At 59.5% G+C, this 22,177-nt stretch overlaps 1 protein-coding gene across 1 annotated transcript in view; it reads left to right on the top strand.

Annotated features, from left to right (window-relative positions):
• The window catches only part of RNF213 (ring finger protein 213), an 87,292-nt gene that overhangs the window by 49,404 nt on the left and 15,711 nt on the right, over window positions 1-22,177 (top strand). The window contains exons 29-48 of the mRNA XM_054593078.1: window positions 421-4,038; window positions 5,658-5,794; window positions 6,090-6,185; window positions 6,927-7,045; window positions 7,816-7,935; window positions 8,390-8,532; window positions 8,921-9,068; window positions 9,208-9,346; window positions 10,980-11,171; window positions 11,880-12,028; window positions 13,128-13,282; window positions 14,421-14,627; window positions 15,153-15,334; window positions 15,898-16,018; window positions 16,418-16,518; window positions 16,631-16,813; window positions 17,526-17,695; window positions 17,796-17,895; window positions 21,165-21,276; window positions 21,864-22,071. Of these exons, the coding sequence (XP_054449053.1) occupies window positions 421-4,038; window positions 5,658-5,794; window positions 6,090-6,185; window positions 6,927-7,045; window positions 7,816-7,935; window positions 8,390-8,532; window positions 8,921-9,068; window positions 9,208-9,346; window positions 10,980-11,171; window positions 11,880-12,028; window positions 13,128-13,282; window positions 14,421-14,627; window positions 15,153-15,334; window positions 15,898-16,018; window positions 16,418-16,518; window positions 16,631-16,813; window positions 17,526-17,695; window positions 17,796-17,895; window positions 21,165-21,276; window positions 21,864-22,071 (6,400 nt within the window). The remainder of the gene's footprint in view (window positions 1-420; window positions 4,039-5,657; window positions 5,795-6,089; window positions 6,186-6,926; window positions 7,046-7,815; window positions 7,936-8,389; window positions 8,533-8,920; window positions 9,069-9,207; window positions 9,347-10,979; window positions 11,172-11,879; window positions 12,029-13,127; window positions 13,283-14,420; window positions 14,628-15,152; window positions 15,335-15,897; window positions 16,019-16,417; window positions 16,519-16,630; window positions 16,814-17,525; window positions 17,696-17,795; window positions 17,896-21,164; window positions 21,277-21,863; window positions 22,072-22,177) is intronic.

Below are 22,177 nucleotides of genomic sequence, written 5' to 3'. Positions count from 1 at the left end.
AATTTGTTTTGGCTCACAGCTGGCGCTCTGCGCCCAAGGCCGAGGCCAGCCGTGCTCTGGGTGCGGGAGTCATCCGCCGGGGGATCATCTTTCCTGATGCCGCTGGGGTGGGAAGGAGACTTCTGTCACTTACACTTCTTAACAAAAGGGAGTTTTGGGCGCGCGCGCGTGCTCTCGCTCTCGCTCTCTCTCTCACGCACGCACGCGCGCGCAGAGCAGGGAGATTGGGTTTCAGGGCCTCCCGCGAGGCCGGAGTGGGCACATGAACGGCCCCTCTGCACAGAGGGGCCGCAGAAACTGCTCTCCGAAACGTGGTTTTTCACGCCGTTCTGTCCCAGAGACCACAGGGAGGGTTCAAACACAAAAACGTTTTTAGAAGAAATTTAGTTATGACCATGTATATTCATCTTTCCTTTCCAGAGGATGCAGAATCCCCAGTTCAGCTTTCTTGACATCTTCCCCAAAGTCACCTGCCGGCCCCCCAAGGAAGTGATAGACATGGAGCTCCGTCCCCAGTGGCACTGCGGAGAGCCAGGAATGGATCAGGCCAAGTTCTGCAGCGAAACCTTCCAGAGACCTTTCCAATATTTGAAACGGTTCCATCAGAAACAAGACCTGGATGCGTTCCAGTTCCGGGAAGGCTGGGTGGAGGGCACTCCCAAGGAGTGCATCCAGCACTTCCTGATTTACTGCGGGGTGGCCGACCCGTCCTGGTCGGAGCTCTGGAACTTTGCACGGTTCCTGAACTATCAGCTCAAAGACTGTGAGGCCTCTCTCTTCTGCAATCCCAAGATCGTCGGGGACACGCTACGGGGCTTCAAGAACTTTGTGGTCACCTTCATGATTCTCATGGCGCGAGATTTCGCCACACCAACACTTCACATGTCTGACCAGAGCCCAGGGAAGCACATGGTCCCCATGGATGGAGTCGAGGAAGAAGACATCGCCCCTTTCTCTCTGCGAAAGCGGTGGGAGTCAGAGCCGCACCCGTATGTGTTCTTCAACGACGACCACACATCCATGACATTCATAGGCTTCCATCTGCAGCCCAACTCGAAGAACATGGTTGACGCCATCGATCCCTTGAGTAAGAAGGTGATCAAGAAAGACATCATGACGACGGACTTGTACCGGGGGCTGCTGCTGCAGAGGGTGCCCTTCAATGTTGACTTTGACGGGCTGCCCAGACATGAGAAACTCCAGCGGCTCTGTCTGGCGTTAGGGATCCAGTGGCCCGTTGACCCCGATGAGACATATGAGCTCACGACGGACAACATGCTTAAGATCCTTGCCATCGAGATGCGCTTCCGGTGTGGGATCCCCGTTATCATCATGGGAGAGACCGGCTGTGGGAAGACCAGACTCATCAAGTTCCTCAGCGGCCTGCGGCGCGGCTGCACCCAGGCCGACACCATGAGGCTGGTCAAGGTCCACGGGGGGACCACCGCAGACATGATCTATGCCAGAGTCCAGGAGGCGGAACGCCTTGCCCTCACCAACAAGAGGGAGCATCAGCTGGACACCGTGTTGTTCTTCGACGAGGCCAACACAACGGAGGCCGTCAGCTGTATCAAGGAGGTCCTGTGTGACCGCACGGTGGGCGGCCGGCGGCTGGTGCAGGGCTCCGGCCTGCACATCATCGCGGCCTGCAACCCGTACCGGAAGCACTCCCCGGAGATGATTGCCCGCTTGGAGGCCGCCGGCCTGGGCTACCGGGTGAGGGCCGAGGAGACGGCGGACAGGCTGGGCTCCACGCCGCTCAGGCAGCTGGTGTACCGGGTCCACGCTCTGCCACCGAGCCTGGCTCCTCTGGTGTGGGACTTCGGGCAGCTGAATGACACCACAGAAAGGCTGTACATCCGGCAGATCGTCCAGAGGCTGGTGGACACCACCGCGGTCGGCGATGACGACGTGCGCGTGATCACCGACGTGCTGTCCGCCTCCCAGCGCTTCATGAGGAAGCGAGGCGGCGAGTGCGGCTTCGTCAGCCTGCGGGACGTGGAGCGCTGTGCGAGGGTCTTCCGGTGGTTCCACGAGCGCAGCGCGATGCTGCTATCCTGGCAGCGCGCCGTCTGCCACAAGCCCGACGCCAGCGGGGACAGCAGCTTCGAGGACGGGGAAGACCCCGTCCTCTGGGCGCTGGTGCTGGCCGTTGGCGTGTGCTACCACGCCTCTCTGGAGAAGCAGGAGTCGTATTGGGAAGCCATCTGCCAGTTCCTTCCACAGCCGTACAATGATGGCAAGGCCGTGCTGGCCACGATCACGCGGGCGCAGGACCTCTTTCTGGATGGCGTGTCTCTGCGGAAAACCATCGCCAGGAACACGGCTCTGAAAGAGAATGTCTTCATGATGGTCGTCTGCATCGAGCTCAGGATCCCTCTCTTCCTGGTGGGCAAGCCCGGCAGCTCCAAATCTCTGGCCAAGACCATCGTGGCGGACGCCATGCAAGGCCAGGCTGCCCACTCGGACCTCTTCCGGAACCTGAAGCAGGTCCACCTGGTGTCGTTCCAGTGTAGCCCACACTCCACCCCCCAGGGCATCATCAGCACCTTCAAGCAGTGTGCCCGCTTCCAGCAGGACAAGGACCTGCAGCAGTACGTCTCCGTGGTGGTGCTTGACGAGGTCGGCCTGGCCGAGGACTCGCCCAAAATGCCCCTCAAGGCCCTGCACCCACTGCTGGAAGATGGATGCATCGAAGATGACCCCGCCCCCCACAAAAAAGTGGGCTTCATCGGCATTTCCAACTGGGCCCTGGACCCCGCCAAGATGAACCGGGGCATTTTTGTGTCCCGCGGCAGCCCCAACAAGGAGGAGCTCGTGGAAAGTGCCAAGGGGATCTGCTCTTCGGAGCCCCTCGTGCAAGAAAGAATCAAAGGCTACTTCGCGCCCTTCGCCAAAGCCTATGAAACAGTGTGCAAGAACCAAGACAAGGAATTCTTTGGGCTCCGGGACTACTACAGCCTCATCAAGATGGTCTTCGCCAGCGCAAAAGCTTCTAACAAGAAGCCTTCCCCGCAAGACATTGCCCAGGCCGTCCTCCGGAACTTTAGCGGCAAAGATGGCATCCACGCTCTGGACATCTTCGCGGCCAGCTTGCCCGAGGCCCGGCTCTCCGAGGGGGTCAGCACCATGCAGCTGATTGAGCAGAACGTGTATGGGGACCCCGCGCGGGCGCCAGGCGGGGTCCTGGAGGACTCGGAGTCCCGCTACCTGCTCCTGCTGACCAGGAACTACGTGGCCCTGCAGATCCTGCAGCAGACCCTCTTCAGTGAGGACCAGCAGCCGGAGATCATCTTTGGCTCCAGTTTCCCCCGGGACCAGGAGTACACCCAGATCTGCAGAAACATCAACCGGGTGAAGATCTGCATGGAGACCGGCAAGATGGTGGTGCTGCTCAACCTGCAGAACCTGTACGAGAGCCTGTACGACGCCCTCAACCAGTACTACGTCCACCTCGGGGGCCAGAAGTACGTGGACCTCGGCCTGGGGACCCATCGGGTCAAGTGCCGGGTCCACCCGGACTTCCACCTGATAGTCATCGAAGAGAAAGATGTCGTCTACAACCACTTCCCCATCCCCCTCATTAACCGGCTGGAGAAGCATTATTTGGACATCAACACCGTTTTGGAGAAATGGCAGAAGAAGATCGTGGAGGAGCTCAAGGGCTGGGTGGACAAGTTCGTCAGTGTCACAGCGACACCTGTTGGAGTCGCACACAGATACAGACCTTCGGACGTCTTCATCGGCTACCACTCGGACACCTGCGCCTCTGTGGTGCTCCAGGTCATCGAGAGGCTTGGTCACAGGGCCGCGACCCCCGAGCATTACCAGGAGGTGCTGGAGGGCGCCAAGCGGGTGCTGCTGGACTGCGCCACGCCCGACGCCGTGGTCCGTCTCTGCATGTCCCCCCTGGGCTTGTTCGACGCGCGTTCCCTGTCACAGGAATACTACTACCGGCAGCAACACGACTCCTTCGCAGACTTCCTGCAGGCTCACCTGCGAGCAGCTGAGCCGGAGCGCCGCGCCGTCTTCACCGAGGTGACTGTCCCCTGCCCGCTCTCTCCGCAGAGCCCTAGGTGCCTGGGGCCAGAAACTCGAGACCCTTTCCCAGTCAGTGTCTTGGAAGCACAGGGGGGTGTGTTGAGACTTTTGCTTCCTCTTCATGTTAAGTGTGAAGAGACCCAGTTTAGCCCATTTTTTTAAGCTTGCTTTATTTTTAGAGTGAGAGGAAGGGAAAGAGAAAGAAACATCCATGTGGGGTTGCCTCTTGTGCGCCCCCTGCTGGGGACCTGGCCCGCAACTCAGGCCTGTGCCCCGACTGGGAATCGAACCTGCGACTCTTTGGTTTGCAGGCCGGCACTCAGTCCGCTGGGCCACACCAGCCAGGGCTAACCCAAGTTTGAGTTCCTATTTCTGTGCAGAGCCCTGTGCTGAAGTCGCACTCTATCCAGTGTGCGCTGTGACAGATGAAGTGCCGCGTTTTGAGAACTCCGTCGGCTCACCGGGGACCTGGAAGGGCATCAGCACGGTTCTGGTCCTTGGTCGCCACCCAGTGGAAGTGGAAAGGCGGACTCACGAACCCGTGCTGCTGATACCGTTCCATAGTACTGTCCCCAGGCAAAGTCGGGTAGTGCAGGGCAAGCCGTGAGGCCAGGGGGACCTTTAGGAGCTGGCCCCAAACGGGCTGTGAGGTCAGTCTGGGAAGGTGTCAGAGGCAGAGGGCCTTGCCTGAGCCAAGGTGGCCGGTGGGAAACGACGGTCTGGGCAGGAGGCCAGGAGTCAGCCGCTGACGGAGCTCAGCGTCCGGGCGCTGAGTGCCGAGGGATGAGCTGAGGGGCCGTTGGACAGGCTCCGTGCAGGGCCTTGGCGGCTGCCCCGAGCCGCTCGCCCTCTCCTGTACGGAGGGGCGTGATGGAGAAATGGGCGTGGAGGTGGGGGCGTCTGATGAGAGATGATCGTAGAAAAGATGGGGCGGAGCAGGGGAGGGGAGGCTGCTGTGAGCACAGTCGATGACGGATGGGTGGCGTTGAGAAACAGGAGTCAGTTGGCAGCGTGGATGACTGATTCCGTAGGAGGGAGACCGCCCAGAGGTTTGGTGAATCACAGCAGAGAATCCTGGAAGGAGCAGCAAGTATGGGGGGGGCGGTAAATCCCACGGGTGCCCCTCTGACGCCCAGGGGACATGCCCGCTGTGCAGTCAGGCACAGGCATCGGAAGCCCAGCGGTGAGGCGGCTCTGGAGGCGGCGATGCAGCCGCCGCGAGGGCGGCGTCCCCACGAGGAGTGTTTCGGTGGCACTGAGTGCTGTGGCCCAGGGGTGGGGAGAAGCGCTGGCAGCTGTAGGAGGGGAGAGAAGGGGCACGTCTCGCCGGCTAATTCCACTGAAAGTAGGGAGCAAGGCCGCCAGGGAAGACACGGTATTTGTGATGAGCCCCATGATGACTTCCCGTAGGGACCAAAGCGGGAAGAGGCCCCGTTTTGGGGACAGGGTGTCTCCCCTCCGATGCCTTGTTTCCCTCAGTGCCGCCTCGGTTTCAGAAGCTCTGGGTTTGGATCCTTTTCTGGCTGCGGGCCAGCCGCACCTTGCCGGGCACCCTCATGTTTCTGGGAGCCGGATCGAAGGGATGTGCAGGGAGTTTGCCTTCCTTGGCTTTGCAGATTACCACTTTCTCCAGACTGCTGACCAGTCACGACTGCGAGGTTTTAGAGTCAGAAGTCACCGGCGGGGCCCTGAGACCCACGATCCTGTCGCTGCAGCAGTTTGACACCGAGCACTCCTTCCTCAGAGAAGTCCGGTGAGGCCCCTGCCTGTCTCCCTCTGCGCTTCCGCCGCTTGGCCGCAGCGACCCCGGGTGTCGTCGCCGGCGTTGGCGCACGCGTGCGAGGGCCCGTGGCTCCGAGCAGGACAGCCCTCCTCCGGGCACACCCTTCTCTGAAACCCGGTCCTGGCAGCTCCGGAGGAGGCATTTACCGGGCCTGCGTCTTCCTCCGCTGGGTCGCCCCCTCCCCACGCAGCCCCTGCCGCTCGGGGGGGCTTCGGCGCCCACTTTTCAGGATGGAGGACTCCCATGCCTAATTTCCCTTCCTCAGAAACTGCCTGGATCGCACAGCTCCGCGCAAGATCCTTGTCATCCAGACGGACTTCGAAGACGGCATGTGCAGCGCTCAGCTCATTGCCTCCGCTAAGTGCGTTTCTGTTTTTCTTCTCCGAAGTTGCATAGGAGACCCCAGATTTATTGGGGAGTCCTAAAGAATTCCTTCCCTGAAAACAGTACCGTATCCCCATAAACTTAGAATAAAAGTAAAAACGATTCTCCCTTTTCGTTTCCCCAACTGTGGACTGGAGACACGGAAGAGAGAGAAGAGGAGAGGCTAGCGAGGGTACAGAAAGGGTGGCAGGCGGCAAGGCCAGGCGCTAGGGCACTGAGACGGTCTGAAGGCATGTCCTTGACAGATGGGTTTGCAGGCTTTTAGTGATTATTTGTTTTAAATGACACAATTGGACTTTATAGTGTCCATCGGGGAGATACGGTGCTTTCAGAACTGTGTCCCCTGTCCCTGCGTGACCTCCGGACCCTTCCACGCACGGGGAGCCGTGGTTCCCGGCTTGCTTGCCCGCCCACGGCACCCCGCGCCCTGAAGTGGAAGTCTCCGCGGGTCCTGCCCTTGGGAGGGCTGGGGCAGCCCAGCAGGGGTCCAGGTGCGGGTTTCCGAGCGATGAGAAAAGCCTGTCGAAGCGGAAGGGCGCGCGCTGCGGGAGGGAACAGGCCTGGCAGGCGAGGCGGCCGGGAGGGCGTGAGGTTACATCAGGCTGCGCGCAGGGCGGCGTGAGGCGGGCCGTGCAGCACGCCCTCCAGCCTCGGCACCCTGCGGGGCTGTGTGGTGCCTTTGCTTTGACTTGTTTTGGTGTGTGTGTTTTAAAAACAGGTATTCTTCTATAAATGAAATCAACAAGCGCCAAGAGCATCAGCACTGCATCTTCGTCTATTTCATCACCAAGCTGTCCCGGATGGAAAGTGGATCGTCCTACGTTGGGTCCCATGGAGGTAGGACAAAGATACGGATGGGTGCAGTTACGTGAGTGGCAATCAAGGGTATTTCCAACTGGTTCTAGAGTGCGCAAGTCTGAAATTAGAATATTAACGGTAATCTCAACAACATTCGTTTCAGATGCTATTACGTATGTTACCAGTGATTACTGCAAACAGCGCTCCTTTGGAGCTTGCTTCTCCAACATACAGCATTTCCTTCATTAGCTTGTAGATACACACTTAATGGGCCTCTCTGGTCCCTCACCTTTTATTACGTGGGAGAAGCTGTTCCCGACTAGCCCCTGATGGACGCCTTGGTCCTTTGTGCCTCTGTCGGGGTGGGGTGTGCCATCGTAAATCAGTTTCCTTCTCTTTCCCTGACCCCCGCCCCCCAGGAATAGATCATGGAATGTTTATTGGGTAAGAAAGTTGGTATTCCAGACACGGGCACGAGGGGTTCACTCTAATAATCCCATGGATGGTGGGAGGACCCGTGCGGTGCCCCCAGCCCCGCGGTGGCCACGGCACAGCACGTGGAATTCCAGCGCGTGCCAGGCGTGCAGCCTTTGGCCGGGCCGCCTTTACCCGTCGGTTATTTCAGGGCGACGCAGGCTGCTCCGTCGAAGTTGTTGAGATGCAGCCTGGGTTGCGGGGTGTCTGCGTCCACTGAGGGTCCGCGCAGCGGCGGTGTGTCGACCGCCAGGGTGTGTGGCGCATCCCTGCTCTGCGCGATGGGTAGGCCGGCAAGGGTACGCGGAGAGAGTCGGTGACTTTACTCCTCACAGGGCTGTGGCGGTCTGTGCACATCGATGACCTCCGGAGGTCCACTGTCATGTCTTCGGATGTGACGAAGCTGCAGGACATGACCATCAGCCAGCTGTTTGATCCAGACAGTGAACCTGAGTGTACGTTGCGGGGGGAAAGCTTTTGGGAACGTGGGACGCCAGGCATGGCGTGGCGGCCGGGCGCCGACAGGAGCGCCGTGGTGCGGCCTGAGAGCAGGACCGCTGTGCCTCCGGCTGTCGCGGCCTTACCTCTGCGCCTCAGCAGCAGCTTGGGGGGCCCCCGAAGCCTCCCTGCCGCTCCCCAAGGCCGCTTCCGCTGGAAGAAGTAGCTTAGTGGGTGCTTGCGGCGCCTGTCCCCTCTGTCCCTGCATCGGCCCTCAGAGCCGGGATGGGCGGGAGGGGCTGCCGTTGGACAGCCGGACGCTGATCTGTGTGCCCCGGGCCTGTCTTTGGGGACCCCGCCACCGCCAGGAGCCAGGGAACGGCTGCCCGCCAGCACCCCCAGCAGGCACGGAACCCGTGCCCCGGCCGTCTTCTGGGCCTTCCCGGCCTGACGGTGTCCCTTCCGTTGCAGCCGTGGTGGGACACGGGGCCGGAGACGGCCGCGAGGAAGAGATGGAAGTGGAGGGCGATGAGCCCGGCGCGGCCCGGGCGGACGTGGAGACGAACCGTCCTGAGGTGCGGGAGAGCCAGGCCTCCGGGCCCCGGGGCTGCCACGTGAGTGCCGCGCGCTCGTTCCGGGGCCGCGCGGGGGCGGCTGGGCCCCCTCAGGAGCTCCGCCCCGGCCCCAGAATCCGCGGAGCAGACGGAGAGGGCGGCTCGGCCCGGCCCTCTCTCCCCCGTGCGGCGAGTGCCGGCGAGTCAGCCGGACAGAGTCTGGCGGGACCCTCCCTGCCACTTCCTGGCCGGTCGTGCTGTGTCCCCCCACCCTGGCAAGTCCTGAGCAGGCAGGACCACCTCGCCGTGGGTCTGAGGGGAGCCTGGCACGTGGATGACTGGGGTGCTTTGCCGAGGATGCACCCCTCCCGCTGTTGGGGGCCTTGGCTCCAGCCAGGCCTCGCCCACGCAGGGGTGGCTGACGGAAGCTCTCTTGTGTCCGTGACAGACGCCGGCCCTGGACACCGGACACCTGCTGCGCAGCTGCATACAGGGCGCCGTGGGTCTGCTCCAGGACCCGAGCGAGTGCGGCCAGCGCCACGTGAGGCGCGTGGAGCTTCTGCTCAGCCTCCTCAGCGAGGACAATGCGCACACAGGTGAGGTCCCAGGGGTCCCCACGCCCCTCGTGGGCTGCTCTAGACCTGGTGCCGCAGGTGCGCAAAGGCTGCCCCCCTCCCGGTGGCCGGGCCAGTAGCGCGGGGTTTTGGCCGACGCACCCCCTCTGCTCTGTTGCAGCTGCTTTCTTCCGGGTGGCCAAGCGGCATCTCCGTGGCCTCTTACAGAGGCAGGAGGAGAGCTTCGGGTTCGACAGGAAGCAGTGGGTGGTGAAGGAGGCCTCCAGCCCCAACGCCCTCCAGGAGGCAGGGACGTTCAGGTACCAGGCCCGAGGCGGCAGGGCGGCAGGCGACCCTTGTACGCGTCCTTTCCCCGCCGGGGACAGGGCGTGGGGCCCTTTCTCTGAGTGATTCAAAGTGATCTTTTTTCCCGCACAAAGCAGTACAAGGTGGGCTGGGTGAGGGTCATGCGGAGGTCTGCTGCGTCTTTTCACGACTTTTGTATGTGTGTTTAAACCCGTTCCTGGAGGGCGTACCTTTTGCCAGCCAGGGGCAGACCGTAGAAGCGGGCGCTGTTTCAGGTTACTAGATGAAGGAGGTGATTGTAGGGAGGGAAGAGGAATTACTTCCCCAGACCTCCTGCTCAAAGTTACTTGATAACTATAAAAACAAGACCCTAAGAATTCGTGTATTGCCCATGTTCCTCTTTCTGTAAAACCCTTTTCTCGGGCTGAGCCCAGGCTGAGTAGCGTGGCCTGGGGCGGGGGCGCTGGTCTGGATCTGCAGGAGGGCCGCCGGCCCCCGCCGGCAGGGCTGTCTCGGCCTGTGCCCCTCACCGCGGCCCTCCATTCCCTGCTCTGGGAGCGGAGAGTCTACCCACCCGCAGGCCCCGCCCGAGGAGCCGTCCTGACTGCCTGGACTCCGCTCGTCGCATCAGAGGGAGCGGCCGGGGCGCTGCCCGCGAGGGATGGCACTTGGGAGCTTATCGATGCGATTTTGTTGCCGAAGGGGTTCTTTTGCAGCCCTTTCTTCTCCAATTATCCCTAATCCCTTTCCTGAAAGTACGTTCTGAGTCAGGATTTTCGTGAGAGAGGAGCCTAGAAGGAGTCTCTCCTCCCCGGGCCTCCCCTGAGGACGTGACTAAGAACTCCATTGTACACAGACAGCCCTTAAAGCCTCCAGTGCCCCTTTCACACCCGCCTTCGTGCCTCAGCTGCCCCGTTTGCCGGGGGTTCAGAGGGTTGGGATGCCCCCCTCTCGCCGCCCTGCTGCTTGTTGTCACGTCAGGACGCGCGCGTCCCTCCTGTGGTCGGGGCCGGTCGGACGGCATGCATTCCGCTCGCCGGCGCCGGCCGTAGCGTCAGGCAGCCCTCTGGAGCCTGCTGGCCCACGAGCACAGCCTTCGGGACAAACGCTTTGCCATCCGCGTGTCTTGGGCTGAAGCCCTCTCGGGCGGAGACAGCCCGAGTCCCGGTGGCCTTGCTGCTCGGGGTTCCCCAGCGCCCGAGTGCAGCATCCGCGCGCCTGCCCGGTGCGTCTTCCCCGCTTCCCCCTGTCGCCCCTGCGGCCTTCTGCCCTTTTCCTAGTTTGCCATTTCCCCCTTCCATCAGCAGATCTCTGGAGCTGTCATCACATTTTGTTTCCTCCGTGGACAGTTCTGAATTCTCTCTGAGTTCCTAGGTACCGTGTCCTTAAAACTCAAGTAGGAGTTTTCTTCCTTTGGCCAGAGAGCCTGCATTTCCCTCCCCAATATTAATTACCTACAGTTTATCGTGCACACATGTTCTTATGACAACAGGGTCACGTCATTAATAGAAGCGATGGCACGTAGAGATTAGTGCCCCCGTCCAGTGCGCCGACCCACCGGGGACAAACGCTAACTTGGGGTCACCGGGCGCCTTCCCACCGTGGCCACACTGACCTAGGGCTGGGGGGTCCTGTCCCCCACTGCAGGCACACCCTCTGGAAGCGGATCCAGGGCGCCGTGACCCCTCTCCTGGCCAGCATGGTGTCCGTCATTGATAGAAACGGCAACCTGGAGCTCCTGGCCGCGCCCGATACCCCGTCCTGGACAAGAGACCTTTGGATGTTTATTTTCAGTGACATGAAGTTTCTGAACATTCCTCTCGTGGCGAATGCTCCCAGGTGAGGAGCAGGCTTTCTGTCTGTGGTGCGGGAACAGCCCCGGCCTCAGTGCCCTCCTGTGGGTCCGGGGACACACAGGCCGACTTCAGAGCCACCCCGCAGTCGGCGCCCTGGGAGTTGAGTGACATTCTGAGAAATCTGCCCTCGGCCCACCTCCCAGCGCTCAGAGCGCGCACCTCGCCTGGCCTGGGGCGGCGGCACCGCGCCTGCTTGGTGGAGCGCGTCCAGGTCCTTCCTGCGCGGGCCGGCCCGTGCACCGCACAGGCTCAGCCAGCTTCCTCGGAGCTTCCTGTTTGGGTTTAGGGGGCCTTGACTCCAGGATGTAAGGGTAACAAAAAGGGCAGAGTGAGTGGAATTCGGGGTCACCGGTGGACGCACTGGGAGGAAATGACTGGCACTCGGGAGGCAGGCTCCTTGGAGAGTCGTGTCCTGTCTGCACAGGGCACGGCAAGGCCCGGGCCCCCAGGGCCTCAGCTGCCGAGCTTCACCCCGATGCCAGCCTCAATCCGTGTTTGCTTTAACTGCAAAGCGGGTGATGCCAGGTCGTCCCGGTCCCTTCCTCACAGGAACCTGAGGCCTAGTGGGCTGTCTGCGTGGCCTCAGAGGCACCCGGTTTTGAGGACTGAGAAGAACGGGCTTCAGGGGGGCCCCTGTCTTGTGTCTCAAGCGACACCTCACCAGCCACCCTGTGTCCTCCTCGCCCAACAGCCGGTTCCGAAGTGAGGCGGCCCACATCCCGGTGCCGAGCCACATGCAGCTCTCCCAGGATGACCACAGCAGCTTCCCGTTCAGCTGGAGAATCAGGGACTACGTGGACGAGCTGGGGGCCCAGGCTCAGTACATCTCCGAGCCCACAGGTGCGCCGGGACGCGGCGGGGACCCGGGGTGGGCACGGGCAGGCACGCCCGTTCTGAGGCTCCTGGGCAGCAGCGACGCGGCACTCAGGCGGTGTCCTTGGCTGGTCTTTTCTCAATGACTGTCCGCGACAAGAGCAGAGCGCTATCGTCCGAGCCGACCGCCTGTGTCCCTCCTGAGCCCCGTGGCACCTTGCTGCGCTGGTGTCCCTGGCCCCGTGACCTGGCCGTCAGCCTTCCAGGGACGCCAGCGTTCACACGTCTTTGGCAACAGTCATATTTCGTAATGAAATGATCTTTTTGGAGTTGACTTCCAGTACTGCCTTTAAAAGATACAGGCTGGCCTGGCCGGGTGGCAGTTGGTTGGAGCGTTGTCCTGTGACCAAAAGTCCACGGGTGCAGCACCCAGTCAGGGCGCATGCCTGGGTTGCGGGCTCGGTCCCCTGGTCGGGGTGTGTATGAGGGGCAACTAACTGATGCTCCTCACATCAGTGTTTCTTCTCTCTGCCTCCCTTCCCCTCCCTCTAAGATAAGCAAGCGTGTCCTCGGTGAGGATAAAAAAATAAAGGAAAATTAAAATCCAGGTCAGGGTACCTGACGATGAGCTTATTTTTCTACCTCAGCGTCGGCTGCTTTTTCTGAGCAAACTGAAACCAGCCTCCGTCGGAGGAGAGAGTAGCTCTCGGTTCAGGGGCTGCACCCACCGGCCCGGCTCTGCCACACGGGCCACGTGCAGGGCCTGGAAAGCGGGGCCTCCTGGCTGCAGCAGCACGCGACCTGCCCCTGGCGCGGGGGGCCCCCGCCGCCTGGCCTGGCTCGCTAGACGTGCACTCGGCCTGTCTGAAGCCGCCTTGTCCCTTTGGGGCTACTGAGGCTGCTTGTGACCAGTGCTTAACGCCTCTCTGCCTTTATGTCCGTCCTGCCGAGTGTCTCAGGGTGTCCTCGGAACCGCGCCGCCCGCCGTCCTGGGCTGCCAGCCCACAGACCCCGGCCCCGCTGGGAGTGTCCACGGAGCACGGCCCAGCAGCCGCAGCCGCGCCCCCCGCGCCCGGCGGAGGGGTTCGCGTCCTCACCTCCCGCTGCTCTGGTGTCTCCCCTGCAGGAGCGTCCAAGAAGCTGCTGGAGATCTTCCAGCAGACGCCTCTGGGCCTCTTCCTGGCACGGCTCCCTGGGGAAGAGCGGCAGGAGCTGCTCCACTGCTACCTGCGGGACTTCCTGCTCTTGACCATGAAGGTGTCCAGCGGGGAAGAACTGACGGTGCGTACTGTCGCGCCGGCCCCGGACGCAGCGCTGCGGGCGGGCGGGCTCCGAGGGAATGCCGGTGCGCGGCGAGGGGGCCGCACTGCCGCCTCCGCCCTGGCCCCCGAATGTGAGCTTTCGGGGACGTGACAAAGACCTCCCATTCTCCGGGAACATCTTTTCAAATGCTCGGTGTCTCCGGGAGAAAATTAGGTGAATGTTTAAATGACCATTATAGGGGAATAATGATAAAGAAGTTTCTGTGGAAAGAACGGTACTCCTTCAAACTTCAGGGCCTAAAAAGGGAAAGTGACAGATTTGAGGAGAATCTAGAACCAATATAACTAAGGGTTACTAAATATTCTTAGGAATCAAAAAGAAAATCCCCCAACTTTAAAAAGTGGGTGAATGTTGTAAACCAACTGTTAACAGAATTATGCAGACATCCAGGAAACATCAGTAAAATTGCTGAGAGGCACCAGTACGTCAGCAAAACGTGTGCAAATTAGATGCTATCTATGCCTATCCCTGTGGCAAGACCGGTTTTTACAAAAGGCCGGCATTCCTCCATCACTGAGAGCGGCGTGAAGCAGCGCGGAGCTTTGGAAAGCCGCCTGGCGGGGCGATCGGCGGGGGGGGGGGGGGGGGGGGGCGGCGTCATAAAATCGGAACCGGTGACCCTGTCCTCCACATGCTCTTGCAGATGTGGTCCAGCATTTTAGTTCCAGGAATGTTCTTTTTAGCTTTGTTTACAAAAACAGAGAATTAGAAACAATTTAAGTGTCCAAAAATAAGGATTAGACAAACAAGAGGATGGCCACTTGATTGGTTCTTGCGCAGCCATTAAAAATGTTGTGCTTCCAGTCTATGTAGCGAGAGAGAGAAAAGTTTATGAGGCAAAGTAGGAGAAGTCAAGAAACACTGGCCTTAACTTGGGGACAATGGGGAGGACAGGCATGGATGTAAAAACGCTGGAAGCGATGATGCCAGGACGTGGGCCGGGGACAGAGCTGGTGTGTGTGAGTTTTGATTTCCTTTTCTGTCCTTTTTGAACAGTCCCCCTTTCCCCGGGGAGCGGCGTGTGCACACAGGCACACCGCGTGCACACAGGCACACCGCATACGCACCCACACTGAAAGCCTGGCTTCCTCCCCAGTTCCTGCAGATGGCGCTGTGGTCCTGCATCCAGCAGCTGAGCCTGGAAAGCCACCCTGAGGAGCTCTCCCTCCCCTGGGTGCACCTGGCCTACCAGCACTTCAGGACGCGGCTCCAGAACTTCTCCAGAATCTTGACCATCCACCCCCCGATTCTAGACAGCCTAAAGGCAGCCACACGGAGCCGCAACTTGGCCGGACGCGAGATGGTATGGCCCGTCTTGGGGACAGTTAGTGCTCCCGGCGGGCGCTTGGCCTTCCTTGGGTGGTGGGGGCCTGCGCCCGGGGCCGCCAGGGAGGGCGGGCCGACAGACCATGCTCCAAATGGGAGACTCCAGCACGGGGCCCGTACGGCAGGGCGACTCAGATGTTGAGACACATCTAACAGGTGCCTGCTGTGTCCCAAGGCAGTAAAAATGAGGCTGCGGCCCTGGCCTGGGGGTTCAGTTGGTTGGAGCGTCGTCCCGGAAACCGAAAGGTCACGGGTTCCATTCCCAGTCCGGGCACATACAGCATACAGAGAATATTTTTCTCTCGCAGAGATTTCTCTCTCTCCCTCTCTAAAATCAATAAACGTGTCCTCGAATGAGGATTAAAAAGAAAGGACAAGATGAGGCTGCGGGCCTGGGCTGTGAGAGCACAGCGGGCTAACAGCGGGGGTCTCTGCGCTCGGGATGCAGAGCCATCCAAGGGGCTGGGCGAGCTGCCAAGTCGCAGGTCTCTCTCCTGCCCAGACTCTGGACGTGTCTGCGGCGCTGGCCTGTGCTGAGCTGCTGCTGAGGGACCTGCTGAAGCCCAGCCCCCAGGCGTGGCTGCAGACGGTGAAGAGGCTGTCGATGCCCCTGGAGCTCCTCTGCTCCGACGGGTCCCTGCAGAGCCACAGGGGCATGGCCGGAAGCCTCGTCAGGGAGGTCAGGTGAGCCCCCGGAGCCGGCACCCTGGGTCCCTCCCATCGTGTCTCCCGGTCACCTGCCGAGTCCTGGGCACAGCAGGGAGAAAGGGGGCTCCAGTACCCTGCACGGGAGGTAGCCTTTCCTCCTCCACCCCTGACACCTGGGGCCCCCCAATGCCCGGCTTCACGCTGACGCTGGAGGCGCACAGAGGCAGCGGCGGAGTTTGGGGAGTGCGCGGAGTGCCGGCGGGGACCGGGCGGGGGGGCGGGGGCTGCGGTCCCCCGGCAGGAATGCTATGACGGGGAGCAGCTGCAAAGGGCCCCGAGCGGGACGGGGACAGGCAGGACGGTGGGGGCGCACAGTCGCGCAGCTGTCCTGGCGGGCGAGTCCTGCGCTGGCCTCATGGGCGTGGCGGGACTTCCAGGCGGAGGCTGAGACGAGAGTGTGCGGCTCGGGTTGCATCCACGCGGAGTCGGGGCAGGATCTGCGGCACCGCGCGGGGCTCCCACGGGGCTCCCTCCGCCTGCCCCCGCGCCGTCTCAGGCTTCTTGGTCAGAGCTGAGCGGGTAGCACTGTCTTTTGACAGAACCCACTGGAATCGCATTTTCTCTGTCGCGCTCTTCGTGGAGCACGTTCTCCTGGGGACCGAGAGCCACCTGCCTGAGCTGCGCGCGCTGGTGGCTGAGTCTGCCTGCATTCTCGATAAGGTGAGCGCTCTGGTCGTCTCGCACGCAGGCCCTGCCTCTGCAAACCCTCACCTGCAGGTGGCGCACTCCTGTAAGATCCTGCCATTTTATCTGAATGGGCGAAGGAAAGCGGTTTCCTCTCGCAGGCCGCTGGCTCTCTGACAGCCACTTGTTCAGCTCTGTCCCCTGTCCTGAGTGCTGAGTCAGAGCGTAGTGTTTTACGGAAACTACTCACTATTACAAACAGCACCCCAAGTGAAAGAGCTGCTGGACACGCACAAGGCCCGCCCTGAAGGCCCAGGCGGCCGGCTGGCAGCGGGGAGGCGGGGGGGTTTGCCCTGGGGGTTCTGACCCGCCCGGCTGGCTGCCTTTCCTCGCCGCTCACCCTCTTCCTGGTCACTGCCTTTCCTCCCGCCCCAGCGTCTGCAAGGGAACTCGGACATCAAGACCTTCCAGCCATTCAGAGCGGTGATGAAGACTCTCTGTGAGTGTAAGGAGCAGGCCAAGGACACCTTCATGCGGTGAGCTCCTCGGCGGGGCCCCACGAGGGAGAGGCGTCTGGTCCTCGGCTATTTCCAGCGTCTCCCCGCCAGCTGCTCCGCTCCAGCACTGACCCCCGTCCTTGGATCCTAGGTCCAGGGTCCCCTCATGCTCCGCCTGCCTAGGAGACGCTCGCGACCCCGTCTGCCTGCCCTGCGAGCACGTGTTCTGCCTGCGCTGCGTCCGAGCCTGGCTCACCCTCGGGCAGATGGACTGCCAGCAATGTTTGGCTGAGCTGCCGGAGGACTTCTCCCCAGAGGTGTCCCAGGAGATGAGGTGAAACACCTTCTCGCTTAAGAAGGCTTTTGCTCCTTTTTTTTGCTAGTCCAGTATCCAGAAATATAACTCTGTTAACCTTAGAAATCCTGATTGCATGGGACGGTCCCACGAGAGACAATGTACCTTCAGGAAAACCTCGTCTCTCACAATTGTTGTGTCCCTAAGACATACATAAGGATGGATTTGGGAGCAGCAAAGTTAGAGGAAGTAAACCAGAAAGTCATGAGTAATGTAGAGCTGTCACAAGGGACCCCAGGAGCGGAGGGGTACCCTCCTGGCGTGCCACTGCCGTTCACGCTCTGTGGCTGCGGGTGAGTCTGCTCTGTGCCGGCAAAGTGCTTTCCAGGGCAGGTCGGTGAAGTCGGCGGGAGCCCTGTGGGCTTAGCGGGCCCCGCCCACGCAGAAGGGCTGGTGTCCTTCCTCCCGAGGCCTCTAAGAAGGGAGCGCGAGGTGGGCCCCGTGGGGGCTCTGTGGCGCGCTCTTAGGGTGCTAGGAGGGGGCCACAGGCCCAAATGTTCGAAGTGTTCCTAGAAGGAGACAGTCCACACTGCCTGGTGCAGTTTCCAGACCAGCTCTGATCAATGTAAGGAGATCCCAGCACCTTTTTATTTAGAAAATCAAGATGCCATCGCATCCCGGGGCACTGTGTGGGGAGGGACCCGGAGCCCTCCCGCCAAGCCTTTTGACGTGGCTTCTGCCCACTCCCAAGGGCTGCCATTGAGAAGCACGCCCACTTCCGACGCTTGTGTACCGGCTTCTTCGTGGACCTGGTGTCCACCATGTGCTTCAAAGACAACTGTCCCCCGGACAAGGACGTGGTGGACCTGCTGCTGTCCCTGCTCTTTGTGGAGAAGAAGCACTTAAGAGGCGCGCCCCAGAGTACGTTGCGTTCTCCCTGCAGAGCTCAAAGCCCAGGCCTCCTCTCGCTTCTCTGTGTTTGCTGTGACCCATGAGCCCCCCTTTCTCCTCTTGGTTTAAGGACACCGTGAACACACAAAATGTCTGTCTCCATTTGATGACGTCGTGGACAAGACGCCCGTCATCCGCTCCGTGGTCCTGAAGCTGCTCCTGAAGTACAGGTCAGTGCTGGCCGAGCTGCTTGTTCCTCATGGGACAGACCTCTCTGGGGACAGGCCGCCTGCCGTACGTGTATGTCCCTGGGGCGTGGGGACCGTTCTCGTGCACAGGCAGATGCGTTCAGCGTGGACACAATGTGTGGTCAGGGATGAGAAGGCGCAGGCTGGCGAAGGGGGCCCGGTGACAGGCCCCGGGAGGGGACCCGAGTCAGGGGTCCTTGGCTGACCCTGGTTCGCAGCCACCTGGGCGTGTGGTGCTTCAGAAGGTGATGGGGAATCTCCCTCACCGTCGCTGTCCTGGGTGTCCTGTGAACTTGGCTTCAGCTCCTAACCTTCTACGACGAGTCTGTAAATGGGATGAAAAGCCCACGTGGTGTGACGCTCTTTTAAAAAAACCTCAGAAAGCGCTGTGTGTTCAGAAGGCTCTCTCGGGGGTGCTTGACACACGCAGCCTGCGCTCTGATCGGCAGTCTCCTCTGAGACGCTGGCCAGGTCAAGAGGCTGCAAGACACATTCTAACAGAAATGACCATTTCTGACATCAATGTCCAAAAGCTGACGTGGAATAGAGATTCGATTTATACTTGTCACGTGGACCTGCCGTGTCCCTGTCCACAGACATGTCACATTCCTATTTTATTCATCATTTGAGGCAAACAGGATTCTCACAGGATTTTCAAAGAAAGTCTCTCAAAGTGTGTTTTATTACAGAACTGGGATCTTACTATACTTATTATACCTTAAGTAGGTACATAAAGAGTTGAATAGAGAGATGAAAAGAAACTATTTTTTTTTTAGATTTATTTTTTTAGAAAAGGGAAGGGAGGGAGAAAGAGAGGGAGAGAAACACCAACATGTGGTTGCCTCTCACACGCCCCCCACTGAGGACCTGGCCCGCAACCCAGGCCTGTGCCCTGACTGGGAATCGAACCAGCAACCCTCTGATTCTCAGGCCGGCGCTCAACCACTGAGCCGCACCAGCCGGGGCGAAAAGAACCTTTTTTGGTGTCCTGCAGCTTTCCTTAACTCGTAAGTGTGTGAGATCCGTACTCACACGAACTTCTTTGCTTCGAGAAATGAAGCGTAGTTGCCGACACACGCATCCCGACATGCAGCGCAGACACATCGACAGGCGCAGAAACCGCCTGCTTACAGGGTGAACGCTCTGTCCTGAGGAGTTTAGAGACTGAACATCACAGCACTGACTGTAAGGTGGAAATCTGAAGACATATGACCCACTGCTCGAATTTGCCTTGTCTGGGAGCCAGACGCTCTGGCTTCCTCGTTCCTTCGCTTCCGCAGTTTGCAATTTGGCTGGACTTGGAGGTACTTTGTGGAAACGTAGATGTCAGCTCTCTGGGCTGCCGCCGGTGAGAAAGTCAGTAAGCCCGCCTGCTGAGCGCGGCCCCTGCACTGCGCGCCCACCCCGCCGTCACCCCCAGCTGTTTGCGGTCTGGACACGAACGTGGAGAGAGACCAGTCACACTTTCCGGCCACGCCTCAGGCCGCTGAGTGTGGAGAGCGTCAGATGGCGACACACGCCCAGGACAGTGCCACCTGGGTGCCTGTGCTGATCTGCTACTGCAGTTCTCGAGGTGCGGGTGTCGGGGCTCTTGGCGGGCCTGTGAGGTCACCGGTGCTTTTTAAATAACACTGGGAGGACCGGCCGTTTTCCACCTGTTGGGTCGCCACTGCTGTCTCACTCAGCGCAGAGGGCACTGTTCTGGGAGCCACTCTCCGTCACCCCCCGCATGGGTTGTTTCAAAGATGGCAGCTTCCCCGAAGAAAGTTCTTGGTGAAGCTCTAAAGCTTATTAATCTCACTGAGTCTCGGCCCTTGAGGACATGACTCCGATATTCTGTCGAAGTGAGTCACGTGGAGGGGAGCCGCGCGGGTGGCTCCTGAGTTGGGCTCGGAACCACGGTGCCAACCCAGGGCGACGGCCAGCGCTTGCGAGAGGGCCGGCGGCGGCAGCTTCCCGGCCCCCGGGCATTTCCTCTCCTTGAAAACAAGCCAAGGGTTCCTGCCGCTTCAGGGGAAACAAGTGCAGCATTTGTTGCTCTTGAGAAAATGTAAGCTCTCAAGCAAAAGTTAAAATTTTGCAAACGCGTATCCTCGGCTGTGAGCCCATCAGCTTTCTAGTAACCTGAAGACTTTGTGATGGCTTCACTGGGTGGCGATACGAAGAATGTCCGGTGTTAAAATACGTATTTTAGAATAGAAACGTGTCAGCGTTGGCAAGATCTGCGTAGCTCAGTGCACCAGTATTTTCCGGATGGCCAGTGCTTCCTGTCAGAAAATCAGGCGTTTGTCAGAAAAAACGCCACTTCTGGTTGTGCAAGGCAGACCGTGCGGCCTCACGTAACGGACTGAACAGCGCGCAGGTGCGGATTCAGATTGCACGTGGCAACCGGCCTTTCAAAACGACCCACCGTCCAGAGAAGAATGTCGTCCACAGTTTTCTGAAAGACCATTGTATTAAACAATTCACCTTGCGCCAAACACACGCGTGTAAGAGCAGGTTTGCTTCCGCTCCCTCCGTGTCAGCACAGCCAACTGGCCGCTGGACGTATTGGAGGGTCCGTCTGATTTAGCCACTGTGCAAGGCAGGAAAAACAAAGCCACTCTTCTTACAAATTCATTTTTGTTTTTTAAAAATAGTTTATTTTTAAATGTCATTTATTTTAACATGTGATGGATTCATTCTTATTATCACTTGTTAAGTGGTTGATTATTTCTAATGTTTTCAATATCAATAGATATAACCCTGGCTGGTGTGGCTCAATGGATTGAGTGCAAGCCTGGGAACTGAAAGGTCGCCAGTTCGATTCCAGGACAGGGCACAGGCCTGGGTTGTGGGCCAGGTCCCCGGTAGGGGGTGCAGGAGAGGCAACCACACATTGATGTTTTTCTCCCTCTCTCCCTCCCTCCCTTCCCCCCTCTCTAGAAAGAAATAAGTAAAAATCTTTAAAAAAATATGTCGATAGATATAACCCCCCATAAAAGCTCTTTGGGCTTCTCAGTAATTTTTAAGACTGCGAAGGAGTCCTGAAACCAAGATGTTTGACAACGGCTGGTTTAAAACAATGCATTGTATATTCCTCCATTATTGTGTTAAAATATTGTCTTTAAAGTCATGTTGCAAGCTGTATTTATGTCTGTGTGTATATATTTACATAGGGAGATTGAGAGAGATTAAGTTGGTAGCTACTTTTTGGGCGGGATACATTTCTGGACCCGAGATAACCGCATTTACCATTTCTCTTTTGGTAGCTTCCACGAAGTGAAAGGTTATATCCAGGACTACTTGACCCAGTTAGAAAAGAAAGCGTTTCTGGGTGAAGACAAGACGGAGCTGTACCTGCTCTTCAGCAGCTGCCTGGAGGTGCGCGCGTCCCCGCCCTGCGTCCCCTCGGCCGGCGCCCCGCCCCCCCGCCCCGTGCCCCTGCCATGGGAAAGGGCCTCTGAACACTCACAGACCATCACTTTAGTCGGTCAAATTAGCAGGCGCTGTGTTCCATGCAGGATAAAAAAGGTTTCAGAACCGTTGCTTCTCCCCTCAGTAACCGTCTGCACGGGCACTGCTGTGCTGGGAGGGGCGGGGCGGGGCGGGGGTGGGGGGGGGCGTGGGAACAACCTGGAAGCACGTGCCGCCGAAGTCAGCAACGCTCAGCCCCAGGTGCCGGGGCCGTGGCTGCCTTTCATTTTCATTCTCTTCACGTTTTTGTTACTTCAGATCTTTAAATGCATATGAAAAAAATTCAGGTTATACACAGCTTTTCCCTCTGAGGTTGTCTTTGTCCCTCTTTCTTGGCCCTAAAATGGAATAATAGTTTTCCATGGTTCAAAAAATTGACACTAACCTACAACATTCTTGGTCCTTTGTTTATTCTCCACGGTCGCACTGGAAAGTTTGGGGGGTCGGGGCTGCGTATTAAAAAGAACCGCCTCCTTCTCCGTCTGGCTCCCCAGGACTCGATCCGCGAGAAGCGCAGCACCGTCTCCGGGAGTGACGACCTGAGATGCCTGCGGGAGGACGTGCAGTTCTTCTGGGAGCGCCTGCAGGGGCCCCGGGAGCCCACCCCCGAGGCCTCGGTGGAGGGCCTGCAGGAGGTGGCCAGGCTCCGCCTCTGCCTCGACAAGGCCGCCGACATCCTTGCTGAGCTTCGGGCAGGCTCGGGCAAGTCCTTCCCGCGCTCCTGTCTGCGCCTCGGCTCGGGGGCCCCACGATCGAAACTTGGGAGGGATGGCACACTGGCCTCTCCTCCGTCGGTGTTTTATTCTGC

The sequence above is a fragment of the Pteronotus mesoamericanus genome, unplaced genomic scaffold (genome assembly GCF_021234165.1).
Source record: "Pteronotus mesoamericanus isolate MK-2021 breed Mesoamerican mustached bat unplaced genomic scaffold, CSHL_Meso_final scaffold_408, whole genome shotgun sequence".
NCBI classification, from domain to species: Eukaryota; Metazoa; Chordata; class Mammalia; order Chiroptera; family Mormoopidae; genus Pteronotus; species Pteronotus mesoamericanus.
Note: the sequence above shows the minus strand (reverse complement) of the source record. Positions and strands in the feature narration are given on the sequence as shown.